Here is a 14,741-nt window from a genome sequence, read left to right as displayed (position 1 = left end):
AATACCAAGGAAGTCTCATTCATGACAAGTCTAGAAATAGCCACCAGCTTCTAAGATTTAAGGTCAGGTCTCGCGTCTATTTTTATTTGCACATGCCTCCACTAGTCGTGTGGAGCTAGTAGGTTTCCCTGGGCTTAGGTCCCTCCCTTTAGTGGCATTATTGTCTAAGAATCATAAACTTTTACAGCCGGAAGAGACTTTGGAGGTCATCCTTCGCTGGAAAAAAACAGAGTAGTTCAGTGAATTGTCTAAGGTAAAACTGGATTAGACTATAAGCCTAGCATTTTTTTTCTACTTCATTAATGTTCCTTTGGAGTATGTTTCTTTATCTCCTCCTCCCATCTGACCCTTAAAATTCTGGGAAAAATGTAAAGAGCTTCATGTGTCCATAAAATGATAATTTATATATAAGGAACATAGTATTCTATGTTATTTTTTCCAAACAACTTAAATTCAAATGTTTTAAATTTTTAAAAGTGAAATCTTAAATATACAAACCCATAACTTATCCAGTAAATTAGATTAGAGAATACTGTTAGCGTCATCATAGTGAATACCAATTTAATCACTTTGGGTGGCATTAAAACACTCTGGTCATTTTAAGAGCAGTGTGGTAGACGTCCCGTATGTCACTTCAAATCCTCTTGGCCTCTTACTTGACCACTAGTATGGCAACCAGTTTCAAGCAGGACTGGGCAACTGCACCTTGCCTCCTGGCTTCTGACAAGCTACAGGAACTGCTTGGCATCTGGACATATACAACTTAGGAGAGGTATGGCACTGTCCTCTAACCGCCCTTCAAAGACAATTCAGAGGCACATTTAATAAGGCTGCTCAAGATCAAGCCCTAGTACTATGTTGTTTCCAACTCAATGCGTCCTTGATTGGCTTTCCTGCCATCTGTTTCATTTCCCCTTCACTCCTGTTCGCTGGGATCACATCCCCAGTAAACTACTGGATGCAAGCTTTTGTCTTGGGCCGTGCTTTTAGGAGAACCAGAACCAAGGCTAAGACAAGCAGTAAAAAAAACACTGGCAGGTAGAAAGATGACTTTTAACAAATTCTGTTGTTACATATTTTACTCGGTGAATGCCTATATTAAAAGTTATTTTAAAAATTTATTTTATTTATTTATTTTTGGCTGAATTCAGTCTTCGTTGTTGCTTGCAGGCTTTCTCTAGTTGTGGAACACGGGCTCTAGGCACATGGGCTTCAGTAGTAGTGGTGCACGGGTTTAGCTGCTCCGCGGCAGGTGGGATCTTCCCGGACCAGGGCTCAAACCCGTGTACCCTGCATTGGCAGGCAGATTCTTAACCACTGCACCACCAGGGAAGCCCTTAAAAGTTTGTTTTTTTTTTTTTAAGCTTAAATCACTGCTGATTAGAATAAACCACCACAACTAACTATAAAACTGAAAACATATCCAGAATTGAATTTTCTAAAAGAAGTCACAAAGCTGTTCTACAGAGTTAATTTTTTATCCAGTGCTATTGCTGTAACATTATAATATTCAGCTTCACTTCGAAAAGCTAAGCCACTTATATGAATAGGTCAGTAGCATCTTCATAAAAATATTTTCCATTAACATTAGTTCAAAGTAAGGCTTTGTCTTTCCATTCTGAATCTTTTTTTTTTAACATCTTTATTGGAGTATAATTGCTTTACAATGCTGTGTTAGTTTCTTTTTTTATAACAAAGTGAATCAGTTATACATATACACATGTTCCCATATCTCTTCCCTCTTGCATCTCCCTCCATCCCACCCTCCCTATCCCACCCCTCTAGGTGGTCAGAAAGCACCGAGCTGATCTCCCTGTGCTATGCAGCTGCTTCCCACTAGCTATCTATTTTATGTTTGGTAGTGTATATATGTCCATGCAACTCTCTCACTCTGTGCCAGATTACCCTTCCCCCTCCCCGTATCCTCAAGTCCATTCTCTTGTAGGTCTGTGTCTTTATTCCCGTCTTGCGCCTAGGTTCTTCATGACCTTTTTTTTTTTTTTTAGATTCCATATATATGTGTTAGCGTACGGTATTTGTCTTTCTCTTTCTTACTTCACTCTGTGTGACAGACTCTAGGTCCATCCACCTCACTACAAATAACTCAATTTTGTTTCTCTTTATGGCTGAGTAATATTCCATTGTATATATGTGCCACATCTTCTCTATCCATTCATCCGATGATGGAGACTTAGGTTGCTTCCATGTCCTGGCTATTGTAAATAGAGCTGCAATGAACATTTTGGTACATGACTCTTTTTGAATTATGGTTTTTTCAGGGCATATGCCCAGTAGTGGGATTGCTGGGTTGTATGGTAGTTCTATTTTTAGTTTTTTAAGGAACCTCCATACTGTTCTCCACAGTGGCTGTATCAATTTACATTCCCACCAACAGTGCAAGAGTGTTCCATTTTCTCCACACTCTCTCCAGCATTTATTGTTTCTAGATTTTTTGATGATGGCCATTCTGATGGGTGTGAGATGATATCTCATTGTAGTTTTGATTTACATTTCTCTAATGATTAATGATGTTGAGCATTCTTTCATGTGTTTCTTGGCAATCTGTATATCTTCTTTGGAGAAATGTCTATTTAGGTCTTCTGCCCATTTTTGGTTTGGGTTTTTTGTTGTTGTTGTTGAGCAGCATGAGCTGCTTGTAAATTTTGGAGATTAATCCTTTGTCAGTTGCTTCATTTGCAAATATCTTCTCCCATTCTGAGGGTTGTCTTTTCGTCTTGTTTATGGTTTCCCTTGCTGTGCAAAAGCTTTGAAGTTTCATTAGGTCCCATTGTTTATTTTTATTTCCATTTCTCTAGGAGGTAGGTCAAAAAGGATCTTGCTGTGAATTATGTCATAGTGTTCTGCCTATGTTTTCCTCTAAGAGTTTGATACTGTCTGCCCTTACATTTAGGTGTATAATCCATTTTGAGTTTATTTCTGTGTATGGTGTCAGGGAGTGTTCTAATTTCATACTTTTACATGTACCTGTCCAGTTTTCCCAGCACCACTTACTGAAGAGGCTGTCCTTTCTCCACTGTATATTCTTGCCTCCTTTATCAAAGATAAGGTGACCATATGTGCGTGGGTTTATCTCTCGGCTTTCTATCCTGTTCCATTGATCTATATTTCTGTTTTTCTGCCAGTACTAAACTGTCTTGATTACTGTAGCTTTGTAGTATAGTCTGAAGTCAGGGAGCCTGATTCCTCCAGCTCCATTTTTTGTTCTCAAGATTGCTTTGGCTATTCGGGGTCTTTTGTGTTTCCATACAAATTGTGAAATTTTTTGTTCTCGTTCTGAGAAAAATGCCAGTGGTAGTTTGATAGGGATTGCATTGAATCTGTAGATTGCTTTGGGTAGTAGAGTCATTTTCACAATGTGATTCTTCCAATCCAAGAACATGGTATATCTCTCCACCTGTCTGTATAATCTTTAATTTCTTTCATCAGTGTCTTATAATTTTCTGCATACAGGTCTTTTGTCCCTTAAGTAGGTTTATTCCTAGAAATTTTATTCTTTTTGTTGCAATGGTAAATGAGAGCATTTTCTTAACTTCACTTTCAGATTTCTCATCATTAGTGTATGGGAATGCAAGAGATTTCTGTGCATTAATTTTGTATCCTACTACTTTACCAAATTCATTGATTAGCTCTAGTAGCTTTCTGGTAGCATCTTTACGATTCTCTAGGTATAGTATCATGTCATCTGCAAACAGTGACAGCTTTACTTCTGCTTTTCTGATTTGGATTCATTTCTTTTTTTTCTCTGATTGCTGTGGCTAAAACTTCCAAAACTATGTTGAATAAGAGTGGTGAGAGTGGACAACCTTGTCTTGTTCCTGATCTTAGTGGAAATGGTTTGTTTTTCACCATTGAGGACGATGTTGGCTGTGGGTTTGTCATATATGGCCTTTATTATGTTGAGGAAAGTTCCCTCTATGCCTACTTTCTGCAGGGTTTTTATCATAAATGCATGTTGAATTTTGTCAAAAGCTTTCTCTGCATCTATTGAGATAATCATATGGTTTTTCTTCAATTTGTTAATATGGTGTATCACGTTGACTGATTTGCGTATATTGAAGAATCCTTGCACTCCTGGAACAAACCCCACTTGATCATGGTGTAGGATCCTTTTAATGTGCTGTTGGATTATGTTTGCTAGTATTTTGTTGAGGATTTCTGCATCTATGTTCATCAGGGATATTGGCCTGTAGTTTTCTTTCTTTGTGACATCTTTGTCTGGTTTCGGTATCAGGGTGATGGTGGCCTCATAGAATGAGTTTGGGAGTGTTCCTCCCTCTGCTATATTTTAGAAGAGTTTGAGAAGGATAGGTGTTAGCTCTTCTCTAAATGTTTGATAGAATTCGCCTGTGAAGCTATCTGGTCCTGGGCTTTTGTTTGTTGCAAGATTTTTAATCACAGTTTCAATTCAGTGCCTGATTGGTCTGTTCATATTTTCTATTTCTTCCTGGTTCAGTCTCGGCAGGTTGTGCATTTCTAAGAATTTGTCCATTTCTTCCAGGTTGTCCATTTTATTGGCATAGAGTTGCTTGTAGTAATCTCTCATGTAGTAATCTCTCATGATCCATTTTATTGGCATAGAGTTGCTTGTAGTAATCTCTCATGATCCTTTGTATTTCTGCAGTGTCAGATCCTTTGTATTTCTGCAGTGTCTTTTTCATTTCTAATTCTATTGATTTGAGTCTTCTCCCTTTTTTTCTTGATGAGTCTGGCTAATGGTTTATCCATTTTATCTTCTCAAAGAACCAGCTTTTAGTTTTATTGATCTTTGCTATCGTTTCCTTCATTTCTTTTTCATTTATTTCTGATCTGATCTTTATGATTTCTTTCCTTCTACTAACTTCGGGGTTTTTTTGTTCTTCTTTCTCTAATTGCTTTAGGTGCAAGGTTAGGTTGTTTATTTGAGATGTTTCCTGTTTCTTAAGATAGGATTCTATTGCTGTAAACTTCCCTCTTAGCACTGCTTTTGCTGCATCTCATAGGTTTTGGGTCGTCATGTCTCCATTGTCATTTGTTTCTAGGTATTTTTTTATTTCCCCTTTGATTTCTTCAGTGATCACTTGGTTATTAAGTAGTGTATTGTTTAGCCTCCATGTGTTTGTATTTTTTACAGATCTTTTCCTGTAATTGATATCTAGTCTCATAGCGTTGTGGTTGGAAAAGATACTTTATACGATTTCAATTTTCTTAAATTTACCAAGGCTTGATTTGTGCCCTAAGATATGATCTATCCTGGAGAATGTTCCATGAGCACTTGAGAAAAATGTGTATTCTGTTGTTTTTGGGTGGAATGTCCTATAAATATCAATTAAGTCCATCTTGGTTTTTTTTTGTTTTTGTTTTTTGGGGTTTTTTTTTTTTGCTGTACGCGGGCCTCTCACTGTGGTGGCCTCTCCCGTTGCAGAGCACAGGCTCTGGACGCGCAGGCTCAGCGGCCATGGCTCACAGGCCCAGCCGCTCCGCGGCATGGGGGATCCTCCGGGACCGGGGCATGAACCCATGTCCCCTGCATCAGCAGGCGGACTCCCAAGCACTGCGCCACCAGGGAAGTCCCCCATCTTGTTTAATGTATCATTTAAAGCTTGTGTTTCCTTATTTATTTACATTTTGGATGATCTGTCCATTGTTGAAAGTGGGGTGTTAAAGTCCCCTACTATGACTGTGTTACTGTCGATTTCCCCTTTTATGGCTGTTAGTATTTTCCTTATGTATTGTGGTGCTCCTATGTTGGGTGCATAAATATTTACAATTGTTATATCTTCTTGTTGGATCGATCCCTTGATCATTATGTAGTGTCCTTCTTTATCTCTTCTAATAGTCTTTATTTTAAAGTCTATTTTGTCTGATATGAGAATTGCTACTCCAGCTTTCTTTCAGTTTCCATTTGCATGGAATATCTTTGTCCATCCCCTTACTTTCAGTCTGTATGTGTCCCTAGGTCTGAAGTGGGTCTCTTATAGACAGCATATATATGGCTCTTGTTTTTGTATCCATTCAGCCAGTGTGTGTCTTTTGGTGGGAGCATTTAGTCCATTTACATTTAAGGTAATTATCGATATGTATGTTCCTATTCCCATTTTCTTAAATGTTTTGGGTTTGTCATTGTAGGTCTTTTCCTTCTCTTGTGTTTCCTGCCTAGAGAAGTTCCTTTAGCATTTGTTGTAAAGCTGGTTTGGTGGTGCTGAACTCTCTCAGCTTTTGCTTGTCTGTAAAGGTTTTAATTTCTCCATCAAATCTGAATGAGATCCTTGCTGGGTAATCTTGGTTGTAGGTTCTTCTCCTTCATCACTTTAAATATGTCCTGCCAGTCCCTTCTGGCTTGCAGAGTTTCTGCTGAAAGATCAGCTGTTAACCTTATGGGGATTCCCTTGTGTGTTATTTGTTGTTTTTCCCTTGCTGATTTTAATGTTTTCATAAATATTTAATTTTTGATAGTTTGATTAATATGTGTCTTGGCATCTTTATCCTTGGATTTATCCTGTATGGGACTCTCTGTGCTTCCAGGACTTGATTAGCTATTTCCTTTCCCATATTAGAGAAGTTTTCAACTATAGTCTGTGCAAATGTTTTCTCAGTCCCTTTCTTTTTCTCTTCTTTTTCTGGGACCCACATAATTCAAATGTTGGTGCATTTAATATTGGCCCAGAGGTCTCTGAGACTGTCCGCAGTTGTTTTCATTCTTTTTTCTTTATTCTGCTCTGCAGTAGTTATTTCCACTATTTTATCTTCCAGGTCACTTATCCGTTTTTCTGCCTCAGTTATTCTGCTATTGATCCCTTCTAGAGTATTTTTAATTTCACTTATTGTGTTGTTCATCCTTGCTTGTTTCCTCTTTAGTTATTCTAGGTTCTTGTTAAATGTTTCTTGTGTTTATTCTATTTCCAAGATTTTGGATCATCTTTACTATCATTATTGTGAATTCTTTTTCAGGTAGACTGCCTATTTCCTCTTCATTTGTTAGATCTGGTGTGTTTTTACCTTGCTCCTTCATCTGCTGTGTGTTTTTCTGTCTTATCATTTTGCTTATCTTACTGTGTTTGGGGTCTCCTTTTCACTGGCTGTAGGTTCGTAGTTCCCGTTGTTTTTGGTGTCTGTCCCCAGTGGCTATGGTTGGTTCAGTGGGTTGTGTAGGCTTCCTGGTGGAGGGGACTAGTGCCTGTGTTCTGGTGGATGAGGCTGGATCTTGTCTTTCTGGTGGGCAGGTCCACGTCTGGTGGTGTGTTTTTGGGCGTCTGTGGCTTTATTGTGATTTTAGGCAGCCTCTCTGCTAATGGATGGGACTGTGTTCCTATTTTGCTAGTTGTTTGGCATAGGGTGCCCAGCACTGTAGCTTGCTGGTCGTTGAGTGAAGCTGGTTGTTGGTGTTGAGATGGAGATCTCTGGGAGATTTTCACCATTTGGTACTACGTGAAGCTGAGAGGTCTCTTGTGGACCAGTATCCTGAAGTTGGCTGTCCCACCCTGATGCCTGGCTGGAGCACCAAGAGCCTTTCATCCGCACAGCTCAGAATAAAAGGGAGAAAAAAGAAAGGAAGGGAGGGAGGGAGGGAGGGAGGGAGGGAGGGAGAGAGGGAGGGGATAAAATAAAAGAAAGTAAGAAAAAATAAAATAAAAAATAATTATTAATAAAAAAAATTTTTAAAGTAAGAAACAAAAAACTACAGACAGACAGGACCCTAGGACAAATGGTGAAAGCAAAGCTATACAGACTAAGTCTCACACAGAAGCATACACATACACACTCACAAAAAGAAGAAAAGGGGAAAAAATAATATATCTTGCTCCCAAAGTCCACCTCCTCAATTTGGGATGATTCGTTGTCTGTTCAGGCATTCCACAGATGCAGGGTACATCAAGTTGATTGTGGAGCTTTAATCCACTGCTTCTAAGGCTGCTGGGAGAAATTTCCCTTTCTCTTCTTTGTTCGCACAGCTCCCGGGGCTCTGCTTTGGATTTGGACCCACCTCTGCATGTAGGTCACCTGAGGGCGTTTGTTCTTCGCTCAGACAGGATGGGGTTAAAGGAGCAGCTGAATTGGCGGCTCCAGCTCACTCAGGACAGGGGGGAGGAAGGGGTATGGATGCGGGGTGAGCGTGTGGCGGCAGAGGCCGGCGTGACGTTGCACCAGCCTGATGCGCCCCGTGTGTTCTCCCAGGGAAGCTGTCCCTGGATCACGGGACTCTGGCAGTGGCGGGCTGCACAGGCTCCCGGGAGGGGAGGTGTGGATAGTGACCTGTGCTTGCACACAGGCTTTTTGGTGGCTGCAGCCGAAGCCCCAGCTCCCAGCCCCCGCCTGCCCCAGTGGGTGAGCAGACAAGCCTCTTGGGCTGGTGAGTGCCGGTCGGCACCAATCCTCTGTGCGGGAATCTCTGCGCTTTGCCCTCCACACCCCTGTTGCTGCGCTCTCCTCTGCGGCTCCGAAGCTTCCCCCCTCCGCCACCCGCAGTCTCCCCCGTGAAGGGGCTTCCTAGTGTGTGGAAACCTTTCCTGCTTCACAGCTCCCTCCCACTGGTGCAGGTCCCGTCCCTATTCTTTTGTTTCTGTTTTTTCTTTTGCCCTACCCAGGTACATGGCGAGTCTCTTGCCTTTTGGGAGGTCTGAGGTCTTCTGCCAGCATTCAGTGGTGTTCTATAGGAGCAGTTCCACGTGTAGACGTATTTCTGATGTATCTGTGGGGAGGAAGGTGATCTCCGCGTCTTACTCTTCCGCCATCTTCCTCCCTTCCTCCATTGTGCATCTTAATGAACCAATTATAAACTGTCCAATCAACTTTTTTCTCTTGTCCTTTGCAAATCACCTTTTCACCTAAAACTTCTTTTTGGTCTTTCATTAGATAAAATGTTACTTCTTCTATGACAGGATGTTTTCTGTGATAAATCTACCTGTGAATTTTGCTATATACTTGAGTTAGTTTTGCTTTACAAATACTTAGAATATGCAGATGTCCTTTTCACATTTTAATCTTCATAGCTTTTGAGGTAAGAGTTACAAAAGAAGTTCAGAGAACTCAAGTAATTTGCCCAACGTCCAACATGTAATAAATATTAGAACTGGAACTTGAATTCTGGTCTTCTGATTCTGAACCCTGTGAAGGTGACTGACCCCAGCCTGAAATAACTGGTACTTCCAGTATGGACTGACTCAAATTTTATGAAGAATGATTTTTTTTATATTCAAATAAGGTCTCTAAAAAAAGATAAGTTATAGCCATACATATAAGAATTTATCTTCAACCTATCTATTAGTGCTTAGCAGAAAAGTAGCCCCTTTTTTACCTAGTCCATTGTAATATTTTAATAAAATATACATAATAGACATTCCTTTAAAAGACAAAAACCCAATACATAATATGGCAAACCTTGTCTACACAGTAGGCAATAGACTTGCATTTTATGGACCTCTATATGCTCTTGTTTGTCAGTTTGTTAAAACAGGAAAAATGGCTGGTATCTCTTCTAATGAACAGCATAATTCAATCATGTATAAACCTTTCCCCCGCTGCAGGCACAAATTCATTCTTGCTTTGGGAATATGCAGGTTTTAAAGCTGAAGTGATCCTGCAAGTTACAGATACACAACATTTAAAACAATGTTGAAATTCTAAGTCTTTAACTTCAGTTGGCATAGACAATTTTGAATCTTCAGCTAAACTGGAAGCCATTAGTCTCCAGATTTCCTGTTATATTTGCTATAAAGCATCTCAAGAGATGGATTCCAGAATAGGTCACAGCACTGTGGAAAAAAAAGAAAAAAAGCAAAATCATTTTCTTCCTTACTTCAGAGGTAGTAACAGATCTGAATTCATCTAACTCAAAATCTGTTTACAGCCAGGTGCAGTGGCATGCGCCTGTAGTCCCAGCTACTCGGGAGGCTGAGGCAGGAGGATTGCCTGAGCCCAGGAGTTCTGGGCTGTAGTGCGCTATGCCAATCGGTTGTCCGCACTAAGTTCGGCATCAATATGGTGACCTCCCGGGAGTGGGGGACGACCAGGTTGCCTAAGGAGGGGTGAACTGGCCCAGGTCGGAAACGGAGCAGGTCAAAACTCCCATGCTGATCAGTAGTGGGATCGTGCCTGTGAAGAGCCATTGCACTCCAGCCTGGGCAACATAGTGAGACCCCAACTCTTAAAAAAAAAAAAAAAAAATCTGTTTACAAACTCTTGTGAGTTCCATGTATGAAACAGAATGTCTTAATCTGTCCTACTTTTCCTCTCTTCCCCCAGCCTCTTGAAGTATCCTAAATCTGGAGATCCACATTATCGGATCTATGTCCTTCATGATTCTAAAAATTTCACATCTACTGTTTTGCCTTTTATTTTCCAGACTAAAAGTGTTTTTCTGTTTGTTTTGTTTTGTTTTTTATTGCAGTATAATTGACACATAACACTATATTAGTTTCAGGGGTACAACAATTCGATATTTGTATATATTGCAAAATGATCACCACAATAAGTCTAGTTATATCCATCACCATTTATAGTTAAAAAATATTTTCTTTTCTTGTGATGAGGACTTTTAAGATCTTCTCTCTTAGCAACTTTCAAATATGCAACAGAGTATTACTGTAGTCACCATACTGTACAATACATCATCCCCATGGCTTATTTTAGAACTAGAAGTTTGTACCTTCTGACCTTCACCCATTTCTCTTACCCCCAACCTCTACCTCTGGCAGCCACCAATCTCTCCTCTGCATCTATGAGCTTGTTTTGTTGTTGTTTTAAATTCCACATGTAAGTGAGATCACACAGTATTTGTCTTTCTCTGACTCATTTCCCTTAGCATAATGCTCTCCCGTCCATGTTGTCGCAAATGGCAAGGTTTCCTTCTTTTTTGTGAATGAATAGTATTCCAGTTGTGTATACACAATGACCCTTCAACGACATGGGTTTGAATTCCATTTATCCATTTATATGTGGATTTTTTCTATGGTAAATACTACAGCATTACACCTGGTTGGCTGAATCCAGGGATTCGGAGAAAATGTGGATATAGTGGGTCGACTATAAGTTATACTTGGATTTTCGACTGGGCCAAGGGTCAGAGCCCCTAACCGCTAACACTATTCAAGGGTCAACTGTATAATACCACATTTTCTTTATCCATTCATTCACCGAGGGGCACTTAGGTTGTTTCCATATCTTGGCTATTGAAAATAATGCTGTAACAAACATGGGAGTGCATATATCTTTTCGAATTAATGTTTTCATTTTCTTCAGATATATATCCAGGAGTGTATTCCTGGATCACATGGTAGTTCTATTTTCAGTTTTTTGAGGAATCTTAATACTGTTTTCCTTAGTGGTTGCACCAATTTACATTCCCACCAATAGTGCACAAGGATTCCCTTTTCTCCACATCCTTGCCAATACTTGTTATTTCTTGTCTTTTTGATAATAGCCATTCTAACAGATGTGAGGTAATATCTCACTGTGGTTTTGATTTGCATTTCCATAATGATTAGTGAGGATCTTTAGTGAGGATGATTAGAGGATCTTTTCATATACCTGTTAGCCATCTGTATGTTCTCTTTGGAAATATGTCTATTCAGATCCTCTGCCCATTTTTTAATCCGATTTTTTTTTTTTTTGCTATTGAGTTGTATGAGTTCTTTATACATTTTGGATATTAACCCCTTATCAGATATATGACTTGCAAATATTTTCTCCCATTCAGTAGGCTGACTTTTCATTTTGTTGATAATTTCCTTTGCTGTGCAGAAGCTTTTAGTTTAATGTAGTCCTATTTACTCATCTTTGCTTTTGTTGCCTTTGCTTTTGGAGTCAGATCCAAAAACTGATCACCTACACTGATGTCAAGGAACTTAGGGCCTGTTTTCTTCTAGGAGTTTTATGGTTTCAGGTCTTAACATATTCTTCTGCATGTGGCTGTCCAATTTTCCCAGCACCATTTATTGAAGAGACTGTCCTTTCCCCATTGTATATTCTTGGCTCCTTTGTAAATTAATTGCTCATATATGCATGGGTTTATTTCTGGGCTCTCTATTCTGTTCCACTGACCTATGTGTCTGTTTTTATGCCAATACCGTACTGTTTCATTACTATAGCTTTGTAACACAGTTTGAAATCAGGAAGTGTGATGCCTCCAGCTTTGTTCTTTCTTAAGGTTGCTTTGGCTATTTGCAGTCTTCTGTGGTTCCACACAGCTTTTAGGACTGTTAGTTCTATTTCTGTGAGAAATGCCATTGGAATATCTTCTGTTTTGCTTTTTATTTCCCAGACTAAAATTCTGATTTAATTTGTTCTTTTTGTCTCAAAGATTCAATTACCATGATAATGTAGACCTTTTATCATGATTTTTAAAAAAAAATCATCACCATTATTGTGTCTATTATTCGATCTATCTTACTGTATCCATCCATATCCTTTCATCCATTTATCAGCATGGAAATGAACACATGGTTTCTTGGGATATGTGGACTTTTATGGAGACACTATGACGTTTATGGATACATGTATGGTGTATACCTGTATATAACACAGGTAAAATATTTTCTGCTGTATTGCTAATTCTCTTTTTGATAAAGTACAGCATTTTAGACTTTTTGACCAAAGCTGCCTACTTGAGAACAGTGCATAATGATTCTCAGTTATAACTGAAGTTACACATGTACAGTTTACAGGAGCGATACAAGTTGGATAGTCCACACACTATGGCACTGTGAACTGATTTGCAACATTTCTGTCAACTCATATGATTTTCTTTGTCCTTAAGACTCAGTTCTCATTTGCTTGAAAACCACAGAAACAATTATATTGTGCCTACTTATATATTTCTTCCATACCATTTATAAAAACAGACTGATCCCAGAATCAATCTTTAGGGGTCTTTCACCAATTTTATTTCTCTACTCAGCTGGGGCAGAGTTCAGACATGAAGGTTAGCACTTAACTTTTGCCAGCAGGCTTAAAAGCCAAACCCTGTTAGACTACATGTCTACCCACACTTCCATCTTTCTCCTACCAAGATCATACAGGAAGATAAGGAAATAAAACCTGACTTACTTTATAATAATTATTCTGTGAGTAGGCCAAATCCTCTTTTGGAGGGATGTATTGGGACTTGGTCAAGCAAATACAAGCAAGCAGTATAAATAACTCTATTTTCTGAATTGGGTTTTGAGAACTACAGAGTACAACCTGACAACTTCCTGTATGTTGTCACTGTGGTATGGTGAACATTGAAGTTCTTGAAAGCCAGCAGCCTCCTGCGTGTGTCTCAATTCTTAAGACCTTGAGTGCTGTGTGGCTTCTGCAGTGCCTTAGTCACTTAGTGATACAGTGGCAGTGATTCCAAGGTCATGCAGCAGAAAATGCTGGCACATCTAAAGAAGGGTACGCCTCTAAAAAGTACTGAGAATCTGATAGTTTGGGTTGTTGGCCTAACCCTGCCATTCACTGACTGACCTTTGGGAAGGAAAGAAACTAACATTTATTATGTGGCTAATGTGTGTATATCAGTCACAATGCATTTTATTTAATCCTTCTGTCATATTTTTTTACTCAGAAAATGAAATAAGTTGCTTTTTTAAAAGCTACTGCCAAGAAGTAGGGGAACCATGCAAAACCATGGCTGTCTGACCCTGAGGTCCATGCTTTTTTTTTTTTTTTTCATGCTCTTTCTATTTCAGCAAATACCTCTCTGTAACTCACTTCACTTCTCCGACTTGTAATCGTATCTGTGAAACAAGGATGCTTACTTTGTGGATCAATTAAGTGTTTTGAATGATCTAGTGACATAACCTCCCCCAAGACCATCTGTTTTCAGATAGCTCTAGTTGTTCTTAATGTCAAGCCACAATCTAGCTCAATTGATCTGGTAGCATACAGCTTATAGCAGTGTGAGACTACTGTTTGATCATTCCCTTGTTTTGAACACTATAATTCTAATAAAGTAGCTCAAGAAAACATTGTCAGTTTTTCCCCAGTCCCACTATACTATTTAACTCAGCTTACAGTCAACTAAAACTTTTTTTTTCAATAAATGCTGCTGTTAGGCCATAATTTGCCCATCTTATGTTTGTTTTGCCTTTTTAGAGGAAGTCTCACTTCTTTCTTATTAAATGTTTAAAAGAAACAGATATATTTCTATGCCAATGCTCAGGGCTCTAAGAAGAATTAGGATTTCATTCCTGCCCCTAGGAGTTTCCACTGTATATATGGGACACAGACAAATGAACAGGATAAATACTTGAATGTAAGACAAGGGGGAAAAACATTTTGTAGGAAAGAATGAAGATGGATTTAGACTGGCATGTTCATAATTACCAACAATTTGTGATCTGGATTTGTAGGAAGTAGAATGACTGTTTAGAGGACAGTTTCATATACAACTAAGTGTTACTTGGTTTCATTATTTTCTCATAGAAACTATAATAGTGTCAAAGAAGTTAGAGTCAGAAAATCACAGGGAAGTGGCACTGCATTTCTGCTAGTATATAGGTTACTTACTGTACCCAAACTGTACACTGAAAAGACAAACTCATGTTTCATTGCTAAACCACATCTAATATCTCAAAAATTGCTGCTCAGGAAATAACCATCCTGTCTGCTACTGATGCTTAATTCTAACTTATACGAAGCATTTCTTCTTTGCACATCGTCCTTCAAAAGGAAAATTCTTATCCTTCACAGCCTGAATGAGCTTTCTACCATAAAGATGAGTTGTTTTTCTTTAGAATTGAGAAAGAGATGGTAGTATCTTT

The 14,741-nt window shown here is 39.0% G+C and overlaps 1 protein-coding gene across 2 annotated transcripts in view; it reads right to left on the bottom strand.

The window, feature by feature from the left end:
• The window catches only part of GTPBP8 (GTP binding protein 8), a 59,437-nt gene that overhangs the window by 36,696 nt on the left and 8,000 nt on the right, over positions 1-14,741 (bottom strand). The window contains exon 6 of one of the 2 annotated variants that reach the window (XM_027104776.1): positions 8,962-9,749. The exons of the other annotated variant lie outside the window; for it this stretch is intronic. Coding sequence (XP_026960577.1) covers positions 9,659-9,749 — 91 coding nt within the window. The 3' untranslated portion in view covers positions 8,962-9,658. Of the gene's footprint in view, positions 1-8,961; positions 9,750-14,741 lie in introns of those variants that run through there. 2 annotated transcript variants of the gene reach the window in all.

Source organism: Aethalodelphis obliquidens, unplaced genomic scaffold (genome assembly GCF_003676395.1).
Source record: "Aethalodelphis obliquidens isolate GAN/ISIS:26980383/991018 unplaced genomic scaffold, ASM367639v1 scaffold1, whole genome shotgun sequence".
In the NCBI taxonomy this organism is placed as follows: domain Eukaryota; kingdom Metazoa; phylum Chordata; class Mammalia; order Artiodactyla; family Delphinidae; genus Aethalodelphis; species Aethalodelphis obliquidens.
The sequence above is the reverse complement of the archived record's forward strand: the minus strand, read 5'-3'. Positions and strand labels throughout refer to the sequence as shown.